At 46.8% G+C, this 25,492-nt stretch overlaps 2 protein-coding genes and 1 pseudogene across 2 annotated transcripts; 1 reads left to right on the top strand and 2 right to left on the bottom strand.

The window, feature by feature from the left end:
* Window positions 1-9,359: 9,359 nt before the first annotated feature.
* Window positions 9,360-10,088, top strand: LOC144097899 (uncharacterized). The gene has a single exon (XM_077630503.1). The coding sequence runs from the start codon at window positions 9,360-9,362 to the stop codon at window positions 10,086-10,088; it is 729 nt and encodes a 242-aa protein (XP_077486629.1).
* A 163-nt stretch (window positions 10,089-10,251) lies between these two features.
* LOC144097898 (uncharacterized) lies at window positions 10,252-11,688 on the bottom strand (annotated as a pseudogene).
* Window positions 11,689-12,342: 654 nt separating this feature from the next.
* LOC144097897 (uncharacterized) lies at window positions 12,343-13,710 on the bottom strand. The gene is made up of 3 exons (XM_077630502.1): window positions 13,677-13,710; window positions 12,821-13,073; window positions 12,343-12,511 (listed from the first exon to the last, which is right to left on the bottom strand). Exons 1-3 carry the CDS (start codon window positions 13,708-13,710, stop codon window positions 12,343-12,345), a joined length of 456 nt encoding a protein of 151 aa, XP_077486628.1.
* Between the last annotated feature and the right edge of the window lie 11,782 nt (window positions 13,711-25,492).

Raw genomic sequence — 25,492 nt, 5'->3', positions numbered from 1 at the left:
AAAACTAGCCGGAATGTGCTCACGTATTGGGAGAAAGGAAATGCAAGAGTGCGCCATCAGACACCGAACGCCACTTGTTGGCTGCAAGAAAGGAGTGGTGTACGAGTTCCCGCTTACATGCGGGAAGGTGTACGTTGGACAGACCGGCCGGTGTCTTAATGAGCGCCTGCTTGAACACAAGAATTCTTTGAATAAGAAAGGAGCCCATCTTCCAGACCACTGCCAAGCATGCTCGAAAGAGAAACGTATAGTCTGCAAGCCCCGACTGCCTGAATGCAAAGTGCTACTGAAAAGCCGTGATAAGACCGAACGTGAGCTCGTGGAAGCCTTTTATATCAAAAAACGAGGGGACAATTGCATCAGTGATACCTCGGTTATTATCCGGCGCAGTGAAATGATGTTCCTTGAGGCATATCTGTGGAAGGTAGATGTTTATCAAATTGAGATTAAGAGCATGGATAAGGTCAGAGGCTATATATACGCTCTTCCCTGAATAAACCCTGTTGAAAGTGTAGCGCTCGTCCTGTTCCCTTCCTTGTCCGTGTTGCCAGTTTGCGCTCTTATGTCTTTCACGAATTTACCCGTGAACCACAGCGTTTAGCGAAGACAGCGGTCATTGCTTATTTTGACGAGCTTGGAGAGTGACCAGGCAGTGCTCTTTGTCCACCACGTCAGACCTCAACGAGACGACGGCTGCAGCCATTCTGACCAACGCAAACCCGCACCTCTTGGACAGTCAGAAACGCTGCGTGGAAAAACCTCATCTCTTCCTTCCGCGACTGTTTTGCATCAAATTCCAAGGTACGACAGACGCCGCTTACCAAGCACCGAATTATCGTTGCTGACGACCAAAGACTACTATGCCAGCGCTTTTATCGCTTGTCTTCAAAAGAACGTGGCGCCATCCGCCATCAAGTTACACAAATGCTCCAGGACGACATCATAAAACCGTCCACGAGCCCCTGGGCATCGCCTGTTGTCCTCGTCACGAAGAAAGATGGCACCCTGAGGTTCTGTGTGGATTACAGACGCCTCAATTACGTCACGAAAAAGGATGTGTATCCTCTGCCACGCATTGATGACTCCCTAGACCGCCTTCGCCATGCCACCTACTTTTCATCCCTTGACCTCCGCAGTGGGCACTGGCAAATAGAGGTCGACGAACGCGACCGAGAGAAGACCGCTTTTATTTCTCCTGACGGTTTGTACGAGTTTAAGGTGCTCCCTTTTGGCTTGTGCTCGGCCCCTGCCACATTCCAACGAATGATGGACACCGTGCTGTCTGGCCTGAAGTGGCAGTCGTGCTTCGTATATCTCGACGATGTCGTGATGTTCTCTGACACGTTCGATGAGCACCTGAAACGCTTGCGTGCTGTTTTCGAGGCCATACGTTCCTCTGGTGTCTCTCTCAAGGCAGAAAAAAAGTCACTTTGCGTTTCATGAGTTAACGTTTCTTGATCACATTGTCAGAACTCGAGGTGTTAGTCCAGACCCCGAAAAGACGGACGCCGTAGATGCGTTCCACAAGCCAACAGACAAACGGAGCCTGCGTCGTTTCTTGGGCCTCTGCGCGTACTATCGCCGATCTGTTCACAATTTCTCCAAGCTCGCTGAGCCTCTGAATCGCCTGACGAAAGACGCTGAACCCTTCTTCTGGGGCGAGGACCAGGATAGAGCCGACACGGAACTCAAGTCCCGTCTGCAATGTGCGCCTGTGCTTGGCCACTTCGACGAAGAGGCCGACATGGAACTGCACACTAATGGCAGTAATGTTGGTCTCGGTGCGGTCCTTGTTCAGTGGCAGGATGGTCTAGAACGCATGATTGCTTACGCCAGTCGCACTTTATCCCGTTCCGAAGTCAAATATTCCACCACGGAAAAGGAATGCCTGGCTGTGCTGTGGGCAGTTACGAAATTTCGACCGTACTTGTATGGCCGCCCGTTTCGGGCCGTGAGCGACCATCATTCCAAGCAGCACAGGCAATGGGCCCAACATTGGAGCCGTGTTGGCAAAGGCCGGCCCTTCAAAGGACCAGGATGGGACTATCCTGTTGCAATATTGGGCCGACTACCTGTGGTGCTTGGGATTCGCTGTGTTGGCTGGCGAACTTGAAAGATCTTTCGGGGCGGCTTGCTCGATGGAGCCTTCGGTTACAAGAATATGATGTCGCCATCGCGCACAAGTCTTGCCAGAAACACAGTGATGGTGACTGTCTCTCCCGCGCTCCTCTTCCATGCCCCACGGACGAGTCCGACGACGATTCCGGTTTTATCGGTGCTGTCATCACACCCACCCTTGCCCGCCAACAGAGGGACGACCCCGAACTGCTGCCTCTCATCGAGTACCTCGAGGGAACCGCACCATCACCATCTCGACTCTTCAAGCGCAGACTGTCATCGTTTTGCTTGTGCGATGGTGTCTTCTACAAAAAGAACTACGGCCCAACGGACACTGTCTATCTGCTTGTAGTGCCTACAACGCTTCGTGACGAAGTTCTGCGTGCGTGCCACGACGACTTTCCCTCGGGCCACCTCGGGTTTTCCCGCACGTTAGCGCGCATACGCCACAAGTACTACTGGCCCAGGCTTGCTGCGGTTGTCCACCGCTACATGCGAACCTGTCGTGAGTGTCAGTGCCGGAAGACGCTGCCCATTAAACCAACCGGGCTCCTGCAGCCTATCGACTCCCGCGCCTCCCATTCCAACAGGTCGGCGTGGACTTACTCGGCCCATTTCCGGAGTCTTCGATGAGTAACCTGTATATTTCTGTTGCCACTGACTATCTTTTCCGCTACTGTGAGACCAAGGCCCTTCCCCGTGGCACCGCCGCCGAAGTTGCACATTTTTTCATTCACAACATTGTGCTTCGTCACGGAGCCCCAACAGTCGTATTAACTGACAAGAGCACCGCGCTTACGTCGGCACTTACGAGCGAGGTACTTGGACTCAGTGGCACCAGCCATAGCAAGACTACAGCTTACCATCCGCAAACAAACAGACTAACTTAGCGGATTAACAAGACAATTGCCGATATGCTTTCTTTGTATGTCGACGATGACCATGCGAACTGGGTCCGGATACTGCCTTACATCACGTTCGCGTACAATACTGCGCTCCACGAAACGAAGCGCTTCACTCCGTTCCATTTGGTGCACGGTCGCGAAGCCTTGACCATGCTGGACGCTATGCTTCTTCCGGATCCTACTCCCTCTTCTGTCGTGGACGCTGAACAATTTGTTCGTGACGCCGAAGCCGCTCGCCAAGTTGCTCGACAGCGAATCCGGTGCCAACAACAACGCGACGCCGAGCGCTACAACCTCCGCCGCAGGAAGGTGATTTACGCACCCGGTGACCAAGTCTGGGTGTGGAGTCTGATCCGTTTGCGAGGGCGCTCTGAGAAACTTCTTCGCCGTTACTTTGGTCCATACCAGGTGTTACAACGCCTCAGCGCAGTAACCTACGAGGTGCTCCCTCAAGGAACTGTCCGGTCGTCTCGACAACCGACCTCCGAAGTAGTCCACGTGGCGCGTATGAAGCCATATTACTCCCGTTAGCCCCTTTCCGTGAAGACACTCGCGCTGCTACCTTCTGCCTTAGGTATGTTTTTCCCCCTCGCGTGCGGCTTCGAGTCGATGCCTTTTGGAAGGGAGGGGGGCAATGTCACACTGCTGATATTCTGCCGGCGCCACCTGGTGGTCAAACCTTTCTCCCAGCGCGTGGCCGAACGTCTTCTTTTGTCTCGAATGAGCGCGCCTGTTCGGCGAGACTCGCCCTAGTAAACGGCTGTGCTTCCCACTTCTTGCTACGTTTGTCGGTGACAATATATTGCGTGTTGAGTCGAGTTGAGTTGAGTGGTTGTAAACTACCGGTGGGATTAGCCTTGCAGTTGCTGCCGGCAATTGCTCCACCGTAGCGACACTTAAATAGAAATCACAGAAACACTTTCCGCAAAAACCCAAATAGACACTCCTGAGGTCACCATGTGGAGGCCAGATCCGTGTCCTGCAGGTAAAGTAGAAGAAGGCGAGAAGCATCCCTTCTACTCGACTGGCTCCCGCGCGGGAAAACAATGTCCTGAAGAGAACTGTGAGGAACTCCTGCCTTCTTGAGGGATCCGAATAACACAGCCCGTTCCGCGTTGTACAAAGTACAGCACAAGAGGTAATGTTCTATGTCACCACACACACCACACGTTGAACACAATGGTGACAACGCTATGCCAGTCTTATACATCCACGCCGGCGTACGAGCAGAATCTGTGCGAACGCGGTGCAGCAAAGTGGCTTGGTACCTTTTGAGACCCTTGGTCACACATGGCTGATGAGGAGAGCTCCACAAAGAACTGATGTGGCACAACACCACATCTCTGAACATTTGCTCGACTTCATGAGGGACTCCATGTACTGGAATCCCGGAGAGAGCTGTATGGGCGAGGTTGTCTGCTATCTCGTTGCCTAAGACCCCAATGTGCGAGGGCACCCATTGAAAACGTATAGTGAAGCCTTTGCTATGTAGATTCTGCACCAAACGTAGGGATCTAAGACTCAAGGCATCAGTGGGGAACCCGTACTCTAACTTTTGAAGGGCAGATTTTGAATCTGTAATTATGACAGTAGGTTGAGGCGTACAACATCATTAAATAGTTTTAGGCGCAAAAAAGGACAAGACACATAGGGTAGGAGACAGGACGAAGCGCTTCGTCCTGTCTCCTACCCTATGTGTCTTGTCCTTTTTTGCGCCTAAAACTATTTAATTATGAACCAAAACCAACTAGCCCAGCAGCAAGTGCTCTTAGGGCGTACAACATCGTAGCTTCTTTAGAGCTGCCTCAATGGCAACGCTTTCGGCCATTGTGGAGGATACGATTTTAGTAAAACGAACAGACCAATCATACTTCAAAGACGGAATATGAAAAGCAGCTGCACTAGATCCTCTGACCTTGTCCACAGAGCCGTCTGTAAAAATTTGAAGATGACTGGCATATTCGGTCTCAAGATGTTCCAGTACGAGCGAACGCATTGCCGCTAAAGGAGAATTCCGCTTAGCGCGAACGTGGGGAATTGTAAAGGAACAATCGAGGCTCGGAAAGGACCGAGGTGGCTTCGACAGCTTAGGTCGATCTCGAAGGTCGAGACCCAGAGAACGAAGAGTATTTAAAGCCAAGTACGCCCGTGACTCAGATCTCTTTCGAAGGCGCTTAGAAGCGCTCTCCCGGCAACAGTCTCTCTGAGGCGGCCAATTTGCAGCAAAAGTCTTTGTGAAGCGGCTAGCCGAAGAGGTTTCGATTGAGACTCATACAGTAATGCATTGTTTGGAGCAGCCTGCGGAACGCCGAGAGCCCTCCTTAGTGCCATTCTGTGCAAAACCTCAAGGCGTTCCAGCTGCGATACCGAGGGGGAAATTAAAGGGAGCTGGTACATTATGCGACTCGTCACCAGGGCATCGTGAAGCCTGATCATTGAAGCAGGATGGTTTCCCCATTGCTCACTAGCAACTCTACGAAGCACATTGAGACGCGAAGATAGTGAAGCCACAATCGAGTCCACAGCTCGTCGCCACTGTAGGCGTGAGTCAATAGTGACGCCCAAAAAACGTATGCGGTTAACCTGACGAAGGCAAGACTGATCAAGGTCTATGCTCAGCCGCGCATACCGTCGTCCCCTACCTGGAAACAGGACGAAGCCAGATTTTTCCACCGAGAGAGTCAATCCAACACCTTGAAGGTAACTTTTAACTGAAAGCACGGCCTGTCGCGGTAATAGAGCTAAGCGTTTGTGTTGATATCCGGTTAACCAAAGACAAATGTCGTCTGCATATATCGACATATGGACATGCCTACAATGTTTTTGCACTTTTGCGGGAAGACCAGCCATGACAACATTAAAGAGCGTTGGGGACAGGACACTACCCTGAGGTACCCCTCACGATACCGCCCTTTCGGAGCTCATTGTACTGCCGAACCGCACTCGAAATTTACGATCACTGAGAAATGAGTGAATGAATCGCAGAAGATAGCCCTGTACGCCTATGACCTGCAGACTATTCAGTATTGAGCTCTAGAGGACGCTATCATAAGCCTTTGATACGTCTAGGAAAATAGGTAGTGTTGAAAGTCCAAAAGCACTCTGATGTTCAATGTGGCTTATCAAGTCCAGGACGCTATCTTGCGCGCTTAAACCTGTGCGGAATCCAGTCATGCATGTTGGTAGTGCCCTTCTATTCTCAAGCCACCAAGACAAACGCTTACTTGCCATCTTCTCCATGAGCTTAGCCACACACGACGTCAGCGATACAGGACGATACAAGACCGCGTCTGTCATCTCTTTGCTGGCCTTCAGCAGTGGGACTACACAAGCCACCTTCCATGAAGGGGGAACGTCACCAGACTCCCACACTCGATTGAGATAGGTTAGGAGCATCTTCCGGTGTTCCAGAGGCAGGTTCTGTAACATTTGATTGGTAATGCCGTCAGGACCTGGTGCACAGCGACGCCGCAGGCTGCGGAGCGCTGTCTGTAGTTCTCGAAGTGTGAACGGGGCGTCCATAACAGACGGAGACGTAGCAGGCAGAGCGCAGGGATGAATTCCTGGTCTGGAATTTACAAATGCATCTGCAAATTCCTCTGCCAAGCACACGAGATGTTTCTGCGTGCGCAATGCAAGCGCCTCGAAAGGTTTACTCGGACGAGAGCCACCAGCAAGACTGCCAACGACACGCCAAATTCTCGTTATCGGTGAGAAAACAGTCAAACTAGCGCAAAAGGATGCCCACTGGGACCTACAGAGCTTGTTCGCATGACGTCTAATGGCAGAGTTGAGCCTGTTGAAAGTTGTCTTCAAGGCTCTGTCGTCCTTCTTCCGCAACAGTTGTCGCTCCGCCCTTCTGCGCGCTGCGCAGAGGTTCCTGAGTTTTAAATCCGGAGTCGGAAAATGATCACGTAGCTTGAGCGCCGTGGTAGCAGCCATCTTAGCATAAATCATTTTGTCTCTCACATCACCGGAAACACAGGCTAAGTGCTCCCTGTATTTGTCCCAATTAACAACATGAAAAATTTTAGGACCACGCAGATGGAAGTCGGCAGTAAACACAAATATCGGGTAGTGATCACTTCCCATTCGGTCAGCTCTAGTTGACCACTGCACACGGACGTCAGGTGAATGTAAGGTTAGGTCTATAGATGTGGGTGAGGTTGGAGGCCGAAAGAAAGTGGGACTTCCGTCATTGGCCACGCACAGGTCCAAACTGTCGATGACTTCTACAAGTTGGCATCCGCGGGGATCTGTGTTCCTGTCACCCCAGACAGGGTGGTGGGCGTTGAAGTCACCGCAATATATTGCGTGTTGTCTCGTGCTGGAAGCAACGCTCCTATTCCGGAGTGCATTAGCCCCGAGAAAGAACACTGGTGCAGCTGCGATCGCCGCAGTGTGATGTCACGGCAAGGACTCGGTCAGCCTGGCGGCCGGTGCGCTGGCTGTTTTCGTTCGTTTTCTCGCGCTAATTCGCGCGCTAATTCGCAGTCATGGTGACTTACTGCTCAGTGCCACAGTGCAAATCACGTAAAGAAGCCGGTGTTAGCTTCCACTTCTACCCGAAGTCGTCAAAAATGAAGAAGGCTTGAATGAATAAATTAAAAATGGGGAAGCAACCGTCAGCGTCGGCTGTTGTGTGCAGCAAGCATTTTAAAGAGGAAGACTTTGTGTACCCGGTTTACAAGACACTAGGTGAGTCCTCTGCCGACGCTTTTCCGTGCTGGTTGTCAGCGATTCTCTTTATAATTACCAGGTTACAAGTACAGGAAGCTGGTGCCGGAAGCTATTCCATCCGTCAATCTTCCTGTGCGTCCAAGTGATGCAAGGCGATCGCACCTGGGATTGACGAGGCAGCGGCGTAAGTCAGTCACATGTTGTTCAAGCGGTCCTTAGCTCTATTTTTCGTCACTGAATGTTCAGGCGTTTATTTAAACCACGCGAAGTGACCGCAAACGGCTTCCACGGTAGCCAAACGACTAAGACGGATCAGCCGTGGCGATTCTTCTAGTCGCGTGTGAGAGTACTCGCGGCAGAGCTGTTCTCATGCTCGATCATGCAGGAAGATTTGATATAACATGCAAAGAGCCGTTACGGGTCTGTAAACTACGCCAGTTGTACAAGGCAATGCGTAGGTAGGATTTTTCTCGGGGGTACGGCGCGCGAGCTTTGGGACGGGCCCCGTGGGGCCCTCCCTTGGCTACGTGCCCGACTTGTACTGTGCTGTGCTTTAAGAGTACCCGAGATGTACAGCTGGTCAGTGCTATTTACTTCTGAGAGTATGCCCGCTCTGTGTTATTTACACCTTCATCGATTCCCCGTAACACTTTGATTAAAATTCCAGGTGACAGAGGAGTTTCCGCAAGATCATTTCAGCTCTGCATTACACATGGACGCATTGGAAACACACGAAAACGGGACCGGCAGTGAAAGTTCGACCGCCGTTCCAATGGAATCTGCTGCACGATCAGACGAGGAGGTGGTACACATGGAGTGCGATGGTATATTTACAGTCTATCCCGCCCATGTGAACATTCACGTTGTTGTGGCTGAGCTTTTGTAGGGCGTATGCGAAATACAGGACCCTCCTTTTGGTAAAAAAAATTGCATTGTGCTTAGCGCTATCCATGAAACAGTACTGCACAAAAATTCCTAGGCCCAAAGCATTATAAATGGCGAGCTTTAGCTCCTCACCATTAATTTTGATCAAAGGGACATGATGCTACCCCAAAGTAATCTTATGCCACTGACAGCTAGGACGAGTGACCACTTGGTACAAAATATAAAGCCACAGGTATTAATTACCTCAGTAACTACAAAGAAATCTCTTCTGCCCACTCGCATCACCCCACTTAGCAGAAAATGACATAGTTTTCAATATGTGTGGAAATTTAGTAATATCCCTGTACATGCACAGAGTATATTAGATGACACGCATTAATTCTGCTGTTTATTTTTCTTTCAATGCTTTAGCTGTTCCAACACAGAGTCTAGACCACCACGCAGCAAGTTCAAATGGTACTGACCAGTTTCGTTTTCCACATGCAGCTGTTTTTTTACATTGCTTGTATTTTTTCTTCCAGAGGTTACCTTGCAGGTGCAGAAGCTCTGCAAAGATGCTGGAGTACAAATGAATACAACAAATGGCATTTTCAAACGTGAACAGCTAATAACTATTTCAAAAATTTCAGACGAAAGTGGCTTGCTTGTGCTCACAGGGATAGGATCCTTTGAGTTGTTTTATAACATCACAGAATTGTTCACAGAAGCACGTGTCTTGCAGACAACCCGCAGCTTCTGTATAAGCAATGATGCGCGGTCCTCTTAACATTCATGAAGTTGTATCTTGATCTAACTTTCTCACTGCTGGCTGTGCTGTTTCAAGTTCACCGCACAACTGCGTCTAACTTGTTAAGAGAGTACATTGTGATCGTGGTCAGCATTTTAAAGCACGTAGTATTTTGGCCAGAAAAGGCCTGCGTGGTCACCTGCCTCACAACTTACTTCAAGGAGTACAAGGACACGAGAATGGTGCTCGACTGCACAGAAATAGAAATTGAGCGGCCTAAAGACCTCACCTCACGGCTGCTAACATACAGCCATTACAAACGTACCTATACTGCAAAGGTGCTGGTGAGCGAGACTCCAGGCGGTCTAATTATCTATATAGGCCCAGCATATGGTGGGAAAGCATCGGATACATATATCACAAAACACTGCAAAGTGCTCGACAAGTGTATGCCACATGTTGACAGCGTCATGGTCGATAAAGGATTTCTTATCAGTGAACTCTGTAGAGAAAAAAATGTCAAAATGATCAGACCTCCCTTTCTTATGGAAAAACAGCTGACAACAGAGGAGGCAGAGAATAGTCAGTCGATCGCAAGTGCTCGTGTGCACATAGAAAGAGCCATTCAAAGAATGAAACTCTTTCGTATTTTGAGAAATAGGTTCGATCTCGACCTTCTGCCATACATAGACAACATTCTCATAGTAATTGCTGGCACAGCGAACCTATCGAAGCCTTTGTTTAAGGATAACAAGTTCCTCTTCCGCTCGTAGGTCACTGGGTTTGAGTGTATGGAGTAAACAGATCAGTGTGGTATGTTTCATGTGTGTTTTAAAATATGTATTACTGTCATACCATCTTCATTTGTAACATTCAGAACAGTATGTAATCAGTAAATGCTTCACTCCCTGAGTTTATTGTTTCTTCAAAACACAGCTATATCACAGATCCACTGTAGAGAGGGGGCAGGAAGATGGGATTCTTGACAACACATAACAAAGTGAACAGGAAATGAAGGGGAGCTTCAGTACGCTAGGCAATGATTTCACAAGAGGGCTTCGTTTCCAGAGGTCCTGTTGTCAAAACATTGGCTAGCCGACTGAGGCTTGCCCTCAACTCTTGCTCACTTTGTTTTGTGTTATATCACAGATGTATCACAAAGTGTGTATCACATTTGTATTATAAAAAAGCGTTGAATAGCAAAAAACAGCTGGCAGGTATATTACAGGTACAAAACGCTTGACTTCTGCATTTCTTAATCGCTCATAACACTTTCTGCAAAAAATGTAACAAAAGATAATTATCCCCAGGACATCTTTCAATAAATGCTTAGAGTAGGTCCTAGTCTGTACCTACAGACTTTGTTCCAGCTAGCAGAATGGGAAGCCTTATCACACACACAGAATATGTGGGAGCACATATACTTTTTCAAAAAATAGGTGGACCGCTCAACCACGTCCCTGAAATACTCCTAATCGAATGACACTCGTATGCACATGTTCTTTTCATCATTCAAAAAGACAAATAGCTCCCCTTGCTTCAGTCCTGCCAAGCCCATTTGCACTTGTATCTGGCAATAGTATGTGCTTGCACGCTTCAGCTTTTCATTTGTTGCTTTGTCATTCTTCTCGGTGATCTCCATTACAAATTTTTCCAAGGACTCTGGGCAATTAACTTGAAGCACACTCATGGGGCAGCACTGGCACTGTACTATTTCATCTGGACTTGCAGCAATGTATGGTCGTCCATCCATAAATATAAGTCCACACTGTGTCACAATTAAGTCCTTGTGTTGCGATTGCTGCTGTTGGGCATAGCACTTTGCGCTTTCTTCCAACATGCTGCCACGACGCATTGCTGCTGTGCAGACGTTCGTTTGCCGCATGACCTTTTTTTAGTAAAGGTCTCAGGTCATGTGGTCCCATATTTGTCCGTAGTGTCTTCACCCTTGTGAAGACACTGTAGGCAATGGAGGCAGTAATCATGCCAGCCCTGTTCTGCCACCAGAGGCCAGATTTTGCTTGGTGTCGTGTCGACGGTTCAATTGCAGCAATATCTTCGCAACTTCTTGCATTGTTCAAGTGTTCGAGCAGCTTTTTCAGGTCACAGTTCCCAAGCAACCTTCTCAGATCGTGAAGGGTACCCATCAGAGTGATGTCTCTAGGTTCAGGCTCACATCTGTCGGGAATTTCACCACAGTCTGTTACAGCTGCAGAGAAAGCAAACCACACAAAATTAGAGGTCTACATTGTCTCAGGTTTACTGACTCTAAAAGGCATGACAAGTGAAATGGCACCAACAGAACAATGTAATACATATGAGACGCATATGGACATGCTGGAAAATTGCTGGTATTTTGTGCCTAGTACCCATACTATAATACATGACCTTATAGTAAATCAGACGAATATTGTTGGACGCTCATAAGTACATCAGGTACAACTTTCGAGTGCAGAGTGACAGACATCAAAGGCTAAATCCCCTAGACAGCCTCACAGCTATAGGCATAAAGGGTGGCCGAGTATCCTCATAGGCCACCTACTGAAACTTCAGTGACCCTAAATCGCAGCATGCTGGATAGCTTGGTTGTTCCCAAAATGTGCCGTCATATCTCAACCAGTACTGAAGTGTCACTACTGCATGCTCCTTGTTAAAAACACTACATGAGCAGTCACACTCAAATTGTCCAACTGCTATGTAGGCAGTTGTACACAAGAGTACCTTGCTGTCATGCAAAGGTCACAATTCTATTCATTAGGTGGAGTTCACATTTACTTTAATCATGTAGGAGACGTTCTACTGCTGACAGTGTTGCACATCAGAAAATATAACATACCATGCTGCGACAAGATCAAGCAGCAGCCTTCTTTTTCTCAGCTGTTGCACAAATAAATTTGGATGTAGCAAAGTAACATGGGATTAAATACTATGTAGATGAATGAATGCCAGCATAATGGTATTATGTACTGCAACCTTTGACTGCGCGGATTCATTTCATATAAATAAGCAGAATTATTCACACACCTTTTATGTGCATGGAAGGTAAACTATAGCCCTTGGTTCATACTTCTGCTTTATTCGGTCCTTCTGCGCTTTGCCCCACTTCTGTGGCTGATCAGTCGGTGACAGTCTGTCAAAAGTTCTTGCTCCATTAATATGCAGCAGAGAAGCCACAACGTGCTTAAATTTGTAGTTTCTGTAAAATAAAATCCAGAACAGCACTGCAAGACATTCGAGTTTCCTCAGTCTTAACACCTATTGTATCAATTAAAAAAGGTCCTTAATTGCGAATTTGATACTATCATTATTACTTAGTGTCAGAAACTTGAAGGGAAGAAACTCTTAAAGAATGTTTTGAGCTTTTTACACAGCCAAGTTCTATGCATAAAAAAAGTTACTCAGCGCAGGACGCTGTCATTTTTGGCTATTGTCTCCCAGATATTAAATTTACTGTACTCCGTACATCTACAATTTGAGCCGACAGTCTAGCGGAAAGAGATCATACCCTGCCTTGCAGGAGCAGCTGGCTCGATCAACCTCCGAGTTGCACACTGTGATCTTAACTTCGTGTGGGGAATTGTTGAGTGCGGTCGTTTGTAAAACAAACGCCAGGAAATTGAAACGACCATTTTCAGCTGCTTCAATGGAGCACTCAACTACATGGCCTGCATAGTACACGTCCTCTGCTTCGATGAGGCAGCGACTGGTCTCGCACGCCTTGTCCACATAGCAGTTGATGCTGCTCAGTGGCAGGGCGACTGCAAAGGGAAACGTTCGAAAGTTAGTATATAATCCCCGAGACAGCGTTGCGGTTACGTCGCAGCACGCAGAGGCGAAACGAATGTCGAAGAGGCTGATCATTCTACGGCAGCAACGATAAAAACACGATCATGCATGTAGGTACGTTGCCGTTAGTAAATTAGATGTAATTGTACTGCGCACATGCTTCTGACTACACTCAAAAATACGCGTAAAGCAAGGCTAATCTTCCATCTTTAATCGATAGCCTACTTTCAATCGAAATCCGCGATCCGCGCGCATCACGTGCCACCGCGCCAAACGCACCTCACAACAACATCGCTCACAACAACATTCACGACCCTACATCAACATCAAACAATCTTATATTGTGTCGTAAACCGACCAACCGCACATCTGCCGTATGTCTCTAACTCGAATAAACAAACCGCACATAGAAGACAACCGGCATTGCTGAAGGCAGAGAGTCATTTCCGAAGCAAGAAGCCATAGCAGGCGCCCGTCGCGGCGACCGCTCGAGCGCACGTGCGTTCGCCGCGATGTACTCCGTTTTTTAACCTTTGAACGCGGCAGTGATCGTGATTCAGCGTAGTTTTGCTTACCTGAGACTCTATCGCCACTGTCTGCGTTGTTCATTAGTCTTCAGTGACGGACAACAAAACGTTGAAGCGAACCTGAACGTACTAGCAGCCGGGGCAGTCGACACAGGCGCACGGGAGTCCTTGCCGTGACGTCACGTCGGCTGGCCGTGAGGGGGCGCCACTCAAACTTCTCGGGGCTAATAACAAAAAACAACCCTACTCAGAAATGACAAAAAGTTAGCGCTCGCGCGTGAGTGTGCGACGCCATAATTACTGGACCGCTGCGTTAGGAAGCTGCCCACACGAAAACAGACGCAACCCAGTTCCCACCATGCCAAGATTCTTGATGAGACAGCTACATGAAATGTTCACAGTAGCAACTTACGACGTCGGCCAAATCGAAGTTTTTCATGCCAAGCCAATTAGGGCTGATCACGGTGTTCCTCCTTGGTTTCACCTTGGTAATCTTGGCCCGGGATGACGGCTCCTCGGCAGGTGCAATATCCGCAACCAAGCTCGCAGCTGCCAGGTCACCTGGCGGGGCGTCTGCGTTCTGCGGGTAAGCCATGCTAGTCTCGGCCGCGCCTTCTTTGGTAGACGTCGTGGCAGGAGGGCCAGGAGGTTGGGTGCTGGCCACCGATGCAAGCACGTCCTGCTGCTTTGCCGCTTCACCCACGGGAGCCCCATCCATGCCGGAGGCCCCTCGGATGGTTTTTTGACGCGAGTGCTTTGGAGATGAACATTTATCACCAGCTTGCTGCGATGGTTGAGTGTTTGGGACTGGTTGAAGAGACAGGGCTTTAGGACCACCAGCGTCGCTTGGCTTTGCTGTCTTCGAAGCGGGATCGTCTGAGGATGGCCCCGTTGTTTCCACTTTGATGGTCGCGCCCTTCAGGCGGCTGCTGGTGGAACTGGCAGCTAATGAGCGTCGACGGCGGTTGTAGGCAGTACTCACTGACGACCTGCGAGGCCTCTTAATGGACGATACAGTTTTGACTGCCTCCTCGATACCTTGCGTCGTGGAAGACTCGTTCTTTTGCTCCACGGGAACTGACGCAATGGGCCTGCGCCTCTTCTGAGCGGATAGCTTAGATATCTCTCCTTCTTCTTTTGAAGGCCGTCGTTCACTGCCGGGAGCTCCTGATCCGGAAGACATAACGTGTAGACCGCGGAATATCGTCCGCCAGAGCCTACAAATAATACAAATGGACGAAACTGTATAAGCCAGGTAACTGTTGTTTGTGCGTCCCTAATAAAGACGGAGAGATATCTACTACAGAGCCCTCGCAAAAGGAAGGGACTTTAGCTTATCCTTTCCACAACCAGGTATCATCAACGCTTATCTGTTACCTCGATGGCAATGCATAATAGACCGCATAATAGCACACATTTCTGCACTGCTTACTACTTCTGGAGACCCATAGCTATCGCGAAACACGGAATGCCAGAAAAGCCTGTCACTTCAGCCGATGCCTATGTTTTCCATTTTCTGGTGTTCAGTGTTTGGTGCTGGTTTTGTTTAGCTTGTGAACAATATCCTTCCGCACTCTGTCCTTCCAACCTTCCGCCAGGTTGGCACAGCGCTGAAAATAGAGCACTTGCGATGAAAGCTTTGCATACGCAGTTGTGGCCAGTCTTCCTGTGCTCGGCATCCGTGAATGTATAGATGGTTTGCCCTGCGGCACTGGTACTAGAGAATTGCTGCGTAGCCGGAAATTAATATTGTGTTGTTGTGGTCATGCGGCGTCAGGATAACCAGAATGTAGATCAACTCGTTCTGGCAGTTCATTTGTGCTACAAGAGAGATTTATTTGGCGAAGCATGGTTTACCTCAAAAATCATTGAGTAACTGCCAATAAGCTTACTCTACAAGCACGCGCCGTTCTCGGCAGATCATCAGATTATCCAGAGAAGCGCTGCACGAATTTTAAATGCCTTACAAAAGACCGAGACACATATTCGACCATGTTTAGCCTCTGAATAAATAGAATGCTGGCTGGGCCTGCACGCCTTTCCACCTTATCCTGAAAGGCTGTCAACGGGTTTGGCCCATCGGCATATGGCAGTGACAGCTAAGAAACCCTGCAAATTGAAAAGTGTACGGCCAAGCTCATACACACCAGGCCTGCCGCGTGAATGGGGACTTGGCTTTATCACAAAGGGCCCATTACAAAGGGCACAGGCTGGCAGGAAGGAGAACCAAATGATCACCATTGTCGGGGATGGTGCGTTGACATATGCTATCAACTTGCTAGCTGGACAGGGTATGTACGAGAAAAAATACATATTTTTTATTCGTGAGGCTAGCCTGTATTTGGTCAGGATAGCTACTAAAAACAGGCATGCGCATTGCAAACACTGGCATAGTTTCGTTAAGCGCCCAACGCATCAGAAATAATGAAAGTAGGCTTGTATGCTAAGCGCGTCCACCAGTTAACAGCGAGGCCCACAGAGCGCGGAGTGGCTGAGTGACTATGAAAACACTTTCGTGGAAGCCTTGTAAGAGAGGATGGAGCGTCATAGAACTTTGTTGTGTCTCAGTCTCGCCGAACTTGGGTAAAGGCATCTGCGGCCACCCATTGCGGGGCGCAGAGGTCGCCCAGTGGTTCTAGCAAATGCCTGATATGGGAGAAGCGCGTGGTTTAAACCCTAGTAGCGCTGGGTGCCTACCATTTTCCCGAGGTATGCAAGCTTCACCCTACCCTGGGAATTTACACTACCGTAGTGGCCAGTTGAACTGCTTAGAGAAAGTCGGATCCTTCAACTGACTTCACGTAGACAAAACAGGCCTGCCCTGACGCCCTTTAACTAGGCTGCTCTTGCGCTAATCAAATCATCACCATTATCATCAAGTACCAAACCACAGAAGGGAGAGAAATGGTGTAGTGAAGAGCTGTGATGGATGCTATCTAGCAAAGGCTGTTTGCTCAGTGCTAGGTTCCATCCTTGTGTATTGCTCCTCCATGATCGGTACTGTGAGGTACAGTAGTGAGGTACAATTCCTAAGGGCGCTCAAAATTTTGGACGTAGGCCTAGACAAGAAACTTTGTTAAGGTTGATTTGTGGGTAGGATAAGCATATCTCAAGTGATAATCCAATGGATCGTATTCGAAAATTCTAGATAGTGATCACTTATGCACGCCATATAATAAGAAAGGAAGCAGTTCCAACCGGAGTTTGAGGGAAATTCTCAAGACCATAACACCCTAATTGCAGACACCACTGCAGGGAACCTAAATGCTATCATATTTTCTCCTTTTCGAATACGGTTAAGTAGCGTTTTTGTTTTGCATGTACAAAGCTCATAGAAATTGTCGCAATGGCTGGTGCTCGCAGCATTGAAACACCATATAATCATACGTTTTGGGGAGAGATAAGGGGTTTACATATTTTTCGAAGAGCTCTATCATGGTAGAAATTGCGACTAAAAGTTATAGTGTTACTGGTGACAGAACTCTCTGCCGTCGAGGGCTGGGCTACCAAGATCCCTGTTATCAGAAATATTCATTGCGGTCGTTATCTCGGCTGAGAAAATTCACTTGTTTCAAACGAAAGAGTGCAGAATTGGTTTGTAACAAAGGAATTGCTGTTAGCTGCAGCACAATCCGAGAAGAAGCGCATGCTCGAGACTATAGTGTGATAGTGTCTGAAAGGGATAATCTGTAGCGCGGGCTGAAGAATATGGTGATTCAAGATGCCGATTTACGCCGCCAACTGAAGACATTCAGGCGCTTAGAGCCAGCTTTTTACAACACACTTGTTACCTGGATTACTCACACTTTCGTGTGGCGGCCTCGTGTTATCTGTCGGAAACTTTAGAGCATGCTCTGTTCACACCCGATTAAACTTCCTTTTGTCGGTCACCTTGCGCTTAGTAGCACTTGCTGGGGGGTTAGTTGGTGCATATTTTCGTAAAAAAACTTAGCGCCGAAAAAAACAGCGCACATCATGAGAGACGCGACAAGCGCAACTTGCAACGGTCAGTTCACAGCGGATGCGCGTGAACATAACATGAAGTATGAAGGGGGTGAGGAGGGACCATGCACGCACACGAACAGCATGAAAATCAGAGCAGAAAATGTAGCCACACAAGTGTCTGATCGCATATATCTATGAATGCACTGTCATTATTATAAATGTTAAGCGATGCTGTGCTTATGCAGTCAGTGCTGTTCGCTTTGATATGGTAAGCTTCAACAAGTTCACGAGTGATCTAAAACTAGACACAAGTATGAAAAACCGGTGAGGAGTCGCAGTCGGCTGCGGCATCTCTGGAATGCTATTTATTTATAATTTCCGTGCAATACAGATGATGTGCTACAGGAAATTTGCCGTCTAAAGAGGTTAGAACAAATGTAGCAAAATAAAAACAAATCCGATTCAAAGCTTGGAAATTGCACACTTCACAAACGAAACGGCATGTTTTTTTTTTTTTACATTCAGTTTTCTTTGTCTTGTTGGGGTGAGTTTTACAGCGCTAGAAACCAAGTTTGTGTGGGGCGGAAAAAACCACAGGTGCTTTTGTGATTCTCTGCAACATGCTTTCAATTGTGCTCTACCTTTTGGGTATAAGAGATCAATAGTGGTCTTCTTTTCTGTTTGGTAACAGCGTCTTGAGTGCTTTTTTTCCTTTCTTTCCTTCCTTTTTTTAACTTTTTCAGTGGCGCTTCTGCGACTGCGCTTATGGTCGAAGTCGAACAGCAAGCTTGTTCGAACTTCCGAACCTGTGCCTGAAAGCCTTCCTCCGTTTTATGCCTGCGTGATTTTTTTCAGTGACGCTTCCAGGCACCTTTGAGCAGTCGCACGCTTAACAGTCTTCGAACGGGTGGAATCAGAGGGCAATACTTCCTTTTGCGCGCGAGTGCATTACATCTAGCAAAAGTTTTGGTCATTAAGGGTTATGTTAATGTCTAAAAACTGGAACCTACTGCCTTCGGCAAGTTCACGGTTGAAGTCCAAACAGTTACCAAAACTTCTACCACAGTCTGGGGATAAAACGGCGGCACTAGCTTTGTTTAAAATAATTTTAAGAAATCTTGAACATATCTAAGCGTCTCCAGCACGCTGGCTTCGTCAAAAGCTTCCGTCACAGCCTTGTCCAGTTCCACAAGAATGATATTACATCGCACAGGAACCACACAAACAATAGGGAAGTTTGTATTGCGTCTTGTATGGCTCCTGTGCGATTTAATATCTTTCCTACGGAACTAGACAGGGCTGTCACGGAAGCTGTTGACGAAGCCAGAGCGCTGAAGATGGTTAGATACATTGAAAATTTTCAAATATATTTAAAGAAACAAGCACCCTCGTCTTAACCACAGACTGTGGAATAAGTGTAATCGAGTTTGAAACTTCTTGTTAAGAGTGTCGACTTCAATCGTGAGCTTGCCGAAGGCAGTCGGTTCCAGTTTTTAGATATTAACATAACCCTCAATGACCAAAGATTTAGCTGGCTGTAATGCACTCGCGCGCAAAAAGGAAGTATTGCCCTCTGATTCAACCCATCCGAAGACTGTTAAGCGTGCGATTGCTCAAACGGGCCTGGAAGCGTCACTGAAAAAAAATCATGCAGGCATAAAGCGGAGGAAGGCTTTCAGGCATAGGTTTGGAAGTTGATACCAGCTGGGTTTCCGAATTCGATCATGAGCGCAGTCGCAGAAGATTTACTGAAAAAAATAAATAAAAAAAAAGATAGGAAGAAAAGGCACCCAATACGATGTTACGAAACAGAAAATTAGACCCGTCTTTGATCCCTTATACTCATAAGATAGCGCACAATTTAAAGCACGTTGTAGAGAATTACAAAAGTGCCCGTGGTTATTTCCGCCCCCTGGAACTTGATTCATTGTGCGGTAAAACTAACCCCAACAAGACCAAGAAAACTGAATGTAAAAAGAAAGATGGAGTTCCGTTTGTGAAGTGTGCTGTGAGCGTTGTGTATCAGACACCTCTAACGTGGGGGAAAGTGAGCTTTGTCTAAACTGGATGGTGTTTTAACGATCGCCTAGCAGACTATATTCGAGATTTAAATAATGACACGGGTTCTCATTGACTGCATCATTGTAAAGACTGCGGTGAAAAAAACAGGAACATGTATGAAGCGAGGCTAAAGGAAACTAAGATTTTAGACAGGAGTAAAAACAAGATAGCCCGTGAACTGGTCGAAGCATTCCATCTTTTCAGGTAGTATGCGGTGAGACATGTGTGTGACTACCTTTCCTGCTCTGATTTGTATACTCCTCGTGCGCATGTATAGTTCCTCCTCTCCCTCTTGGCACCTCGTCTTATATTAGCTCGCATCCTGTGTGAATGAACTATCAAATTGCGCTTGTCCCGTCTCTCTTATTACGTGCTGGCTATTTTGGCACTAGGTGTCTTTACGCCTTGCGCTTATTGATCAGCTTTGATAGCTCTGCCAGCTTTATTGTCTGGGGCTAGAGGCTTTCATGGTTTAGCGTTTCTTCATCGGTTTCCCAAGAGAGTTTGTCGGAATCCTGTCGAACCATACCGCCACCTACTTCTACTGTGCATTGCGTAATGTTTGCTGCGAGATTATTGTTCATTGGATGAACATTAGGGTCGTTGCTCTCAGGTAAAGGTGAAAACATATTGTGCAGTGCGAGTTCCTGAATTCCTATCACCCCTAATTCATTAATGCTCTTCCGCTTCACTAGTATCTTTGGCTCCCTCTTCAAGTCTAGGCTTATTCTAGACCTTACCATCTTGTGGTAGCTGCAACACACCTTTCCGAGTATCTGCACATCCTGCACGCTACAAGGCCGAGCGTTTAGTAAGAAGTATGTTTCATTCTTTGTCTCACCACTGGGTCCCTTTCATGTTCACTTGCTATTATTTCGGCTGCCGTAGAAGGCGCTCATGATGCATAAATTATTCTATCTGAATTCTGCTAATAACTCCACCCTTCATTTTTTAGAGCTAATGCCATAGTCGCCCACTGCCTGGTCTCCAGCCTGCTTCTAGTCCACCTTGTCGTTGATCTCGGCTACCAGTACAGTATTCCCTGAGCTTTCTTTGTACATTGCCGATTCCACTTCCGATTCTAGCCGCCGCGGTGGCTGAGTGGTTATGGCGCTCGGCTGCCGACCCGAAAGACGCGGGTTCGATCCCGGCCGCAGCGGTCGAATTTCGATGGAGGCGAAATTCTAGAGGCCCGTGTGTTGTGCGATGTCAGTGCACGTAAACGAACCCTAGGTGGTCGAAATTTCTGGAGCCCTTCACTACGGCGTCCCTCATAGCCTTAGTTGCTTTGGGACTTTAAACCCCCTTAAACCAAACCAAACTTCTTCACAGAAGCTTTCGATGATTCTGTCATCACGGCTGGATGTAGGATGTAGGACTGTACCACCTTCAGATGGTACCTCTTACCAAGATTAATTACGATAAATGCTAGCTTCTCGTTGATACAATAGAATTCGTCAATACTGCCAACTAATCCTGATTGGTGCGGAATCCCACACCTAGTTCTTGTCAGTCCAGTAATCCACGATAGCATAGTAAGTGCACGCCTTTTAACACTGTGCATGCGTCTCCTCCCGTCCCGCCGCATCGGTGGCTCAATGGCTATGTTGCTCGGCGGCTGACCCGAAAGACGCGGGTTGGGTCCCGGCTGTGGCGATCGCATTTCGAAGAAGGCAAAGTGGTAGGGTTAATCACAGAGACATTGGGGAGACATTTGCCCATCAGTGGCTGTGGTGACGCTGATGATGATGATGAAAGTGCTAGAGGCCCGTGCACTGTGCGATCTCGGGATACGATAAATAACCCCAGGCTGTCAAAATTATCCGCAGCCCTACAACTACGGCGTCCTGGATAGCCTGAATCACTTTAGGACATTAAACCCCGTGAACCGAACAAATCGTCTGTTCTCTAAACGTCACTAGGGACTATTTAATCCCATAAAATACTTTGCGGGGCAAGTTGATGCATAGCTTCTAGAATTCAAGAGCAAGAAGGACAGCAAAAAGGATAGCACATTGAAAGAAGGACGACGGGAGGCGCATCTCCCATCGTTCGCATTTATGTGTGCTGTCCTTGTTGCGTTTGAACTCAGGGAGTTATTAAATCCCGTTTAATTCCCGCCAGTTTTTAGAATAGCACTGCTAAAGTAGTGTCCATGGATAAGGTTCTACAGTGGAAGGTTTCCAGGTTCAGTTTTCCTTTGCGTCCTGTCTTGAACTAGAGATTCTCAGCACCCTCCGTTGCGTCCGAGGTCTGACCGCTGCCTTGGTCAGTTGCTCCGCAGACGATGAGTACTGAGGTCCGAGGGTCAGCTTGCGTATTCATATACACTAGGGTGGTCAAATCCTGCGATGGTGAGGGAGTGCGTTGTCGGTTCTCTTCAGCGAGATAAGACCGCATCCTAGACCAGGTTATGCAATTTCATCGACACGTGGATTTTTTTATGGGGTGGAAAATTGCGTGGCATCGAGATTCGAACCCCGGTTCTCTTGAACTAGAGGCGGATTCTTCACCTCTACGGTATCGCTGCAGCTACCTGCGGTTATATCCCCCTAATCGCGTTTTACATTGGCTGATACGAAATGGTTTATGAGTAGAAATCTCTTTTAAGATACGGAAAATAATATGAAACTATCGCAGATATAGCGAGGAGTAAAATATACAGAACTATGCTACAGTTAGTCTTGGTTGTATGAGAAACTGTTTCCCGAAGTAGGCAAGTAGAGCATACATCGAGCATAAATCCCCATTCCTGAATTTGGTGCCCTCCCTTGTGCTATCGGGAATGTTACTCGCGCAAATGCAACGATCTCTTAAAAGCGATTACTACTGTTATTTCGTATAAATCGCTTGCGCGCTGTACCTCCTTTTTTCCAATCGTTCCACACCTGTCGCTGAACACACTGTATACTTGTGAGTTTCAATCCTTAAACATAATTCAAAGATTGTACCGTATTTTTAACCTGCGTCTCGTCGTAGGCATTCGCAATGCTTATTTAACACGTATAACCACGGGTCCGCAGTAGTGCCATTGAAAAAGAATTATCTTCGCGTTTGAAACAACGTGAGCGACAGCATCAAAATCCCCGTCTGCTACAGCTCTTCCATATATATTCTAAGCGTCATCACTGGTCATATCGCTAAGGAATAAGTCCGGAAATTTTCACTGACAGCTATGTGTCCGCCGCAATCTTTGATCAAGCTTGTATGGGCGGCCAATATGAAGAGCCCATGGGCCGTTCCCGGATAGGCCATATGGGAGCCAACAGGACGCATTTGACAGCTTCTGCTCCGAGAAGCCCACGCAGAACGTTTTCCATGGCCGGTTTACGAAACCGAGAGTTATTGATTACAACGCGCCCTATTAGCCCGGGCGGAACTCTTCTGTTACAAAGTACTGCCTTGTTGGAATTACTATCCCTGCTCAATATAACTGAACGCTATCTGTAGGGCTACGGAGCATATAGTTCCTCCCAGAGATGAGGCGTATGTGTTAGGGGGACTTTGCTGGCGATATAAACGCTTCGCTCACAATTCTGACCACAGAGTCTTACCTTTTAACACTTATGAATCCGATGGCCGTGGGCAGCTCAGCAGGCCACAGCGGTTCGAAGTTCCGGGAGGGCGGACACCGAGCTCATCCAATATGTCGCCCGGAAGCAGGAGTGGTGCCTGGCACTGATGATGATCTCTACGAGGAACAGTGCCCGCTGACGAAGCGGTACGCGTGGTGCCGAGTATAGATCAATTCTTGAATTTTAAAGTGCGTGATGAAGAACGCTAATTGAGAGCTCGTCGTATATCTAAGAAAGCGGAATGGTGTAAATATTTCCAAGACCCATTCGTTTACTGTGCACATGCGGCAATCAGGAGGTAGCGAGACTAGTGGATGCATGCGATCCACGCTGCATGTGTAGACGAAGGCGAAGAGAAAGAGGACTGGATTTTCAGCATTTGGCATTCGTATTAAATTAGCTCGCAACAGAAAGCAGTTTGCTGCGCTTGTCACTTTGGATGTCAGTAAAGCCTACGACAGCGTTGAGCACTCGACTCTGTTTCTGAGATCACAAGAAGTCAATTTCCCAAGCTATTTCTCAGCCTGGATTTCTGCTTTTTTGAAAAATAGAGAATTTTATGAATGCCAAAATAGTGTTTCATCTAGGAGATTTCTACAGACGAGAGGTGTACCACAAAGGTCAGTTCCCTCACCCGTTTCTTTTTTTAACATTTTTCTAAATTCAGTTCCATGCATTCACAATGTGAGAACATATCTTTCTTTCTTTCTTTCTTTCTTTCTTTCTTTCTTTCTTTCTTTCTTTCTTTCTTTCTTTCTTTCTTTCTTTCTTTCTTTCTTTCGTTCTTTCTTTCTTCTTTTCTTTCTTTCTTTCTCTCTTTCTTTCCTTTCTTTCTTTCTTTCTTTCTTTCTTTCTTTCTTTCTTTTCTTCTTTCTTTCTTTCTTTTTTTCTTTCCTTCTTTCTTCCTTTATTTCTTTCTTCCTTTCTTTTCTTCTTTCTTTCTTTCTCCCTTTTTTCTTTCTTTCTTTCTTTCTTTCTTTCTTCCTTTCTTTTCTTCTTTCTTTCTTTCTTTCCTTCTTTTCTTCTTTCTTTCTTTCTTTCTTTCTTTCCTTCTTCCTTTCTTTCTTTCTTCCTTTCTTTCTTTCTTCCTTTCTTTCTTTCTTCCCTTCTTTCTTTCTTTTCTTCTTTCTTTCTTTCTTTCTTTCTTCCTTTCTTTTTCATTTCTTTCTTCCTTTCCTTCTTTCTTTCTTTCCTTCTTTCTTTCTTTTATTCTTCCTTTCTTTCTTTCTTTCCTTCTTTCTTCCTTTTCTTCTTTCTTTCTTTCTTTCTTCTTTCTTTCTTTCTTTCTTTCTTTCTTTCCTTCTCTCTTTCTTTTCTTATCTCTTTCTTTCCTTTCTTTCTTTCTTCCTTTCTTTCTTTTCTTCTTTCTTTCTTTCTTTCTTTCTCTCTTTCTTCCTTACTTTCTTTTCTTTTCTTTTCTTTCTTTCTTTATTTCCTTCTCTCTTTCTTCTCTTCTTTCTTTCTTTCTTTCCTACTTTATTTCTTTTCTTCTTTCTTTCTTCCTTTCTTTCTTTTTTCTTTCCTTCTTTCTTCTCTTCTTTCTTCCTTTCTTTCCTTTTTCCTTTCTTTCTTTCTTTCTTTATTCAATGCTGTAAACCTTGTACAGGTCCATGCAAGGTGAGTCAAATGGCAATAAAACAATAATAACGAAGTTAATAAACATAACAGCGCGGCAAAAGGCAATAACGAATCATTCCAGTCGGTCACAGTGCGAGGAAAAAATGAAAACTTGAATAAATCTGCTCGCACAAAATACGGCGTCAGAGAATTAGTATGATGGTAGCGTGTATGCATTGACGTTGAAAGCGCCGATGTGTACGCCGACGATATTGCATTTTTGCATCGACAGGTGATATTCACTCTCTTTATCAAACCTTGCAAAATTACCTCAATGTTCTTGACAGCTGGTTAGGAAGAATCGATCTGTACTCAATGTGAAGAAACGCGCATTGTTAGTATTTCCAGATTCTGTTCCTTTAAATATCTGCCTGGTCTATAAAAATAACATTATTCCTCAATTTCAGACGTTGAAGTATCTCGGAGTAATATTCGGCACTACTCTATACTGGCGGCCACACATTGAGCAAGTGTCTTCAAAAGGAGTTCGGGCAATTGGCATCCTGCGCAGACTTTGTAGTGCTAGGCCACGGATGACAAGGCATACACTTCTGAGGATTTATACATTGTATGTCCGCCCAGTTATGGAGTTCTGGTGTGTTTTATTCTCAAGAGCTCCTGCTTATAAACTTCGCTCTCTTGTGCTCTTGGAGCATGAGGCGTTGC

Source organism: Amblyomma americanum, chromosome 7, assembly GCF_052857255.1.
Source record: "Amblyomma americanum isolate KBUSLIRL-KWMA chromosome 7, ASM5285725v1, whole genome shotgun sequence".
NCBI lineage: Eukaryota > Metazoa > Arthropoda > Arachnida > Ixodida > Ixodidae > Amblyomma > Amblyomma americanum.
This window is presented reverse-complemented; position numbering and strand designations above follow the sequence as displayed.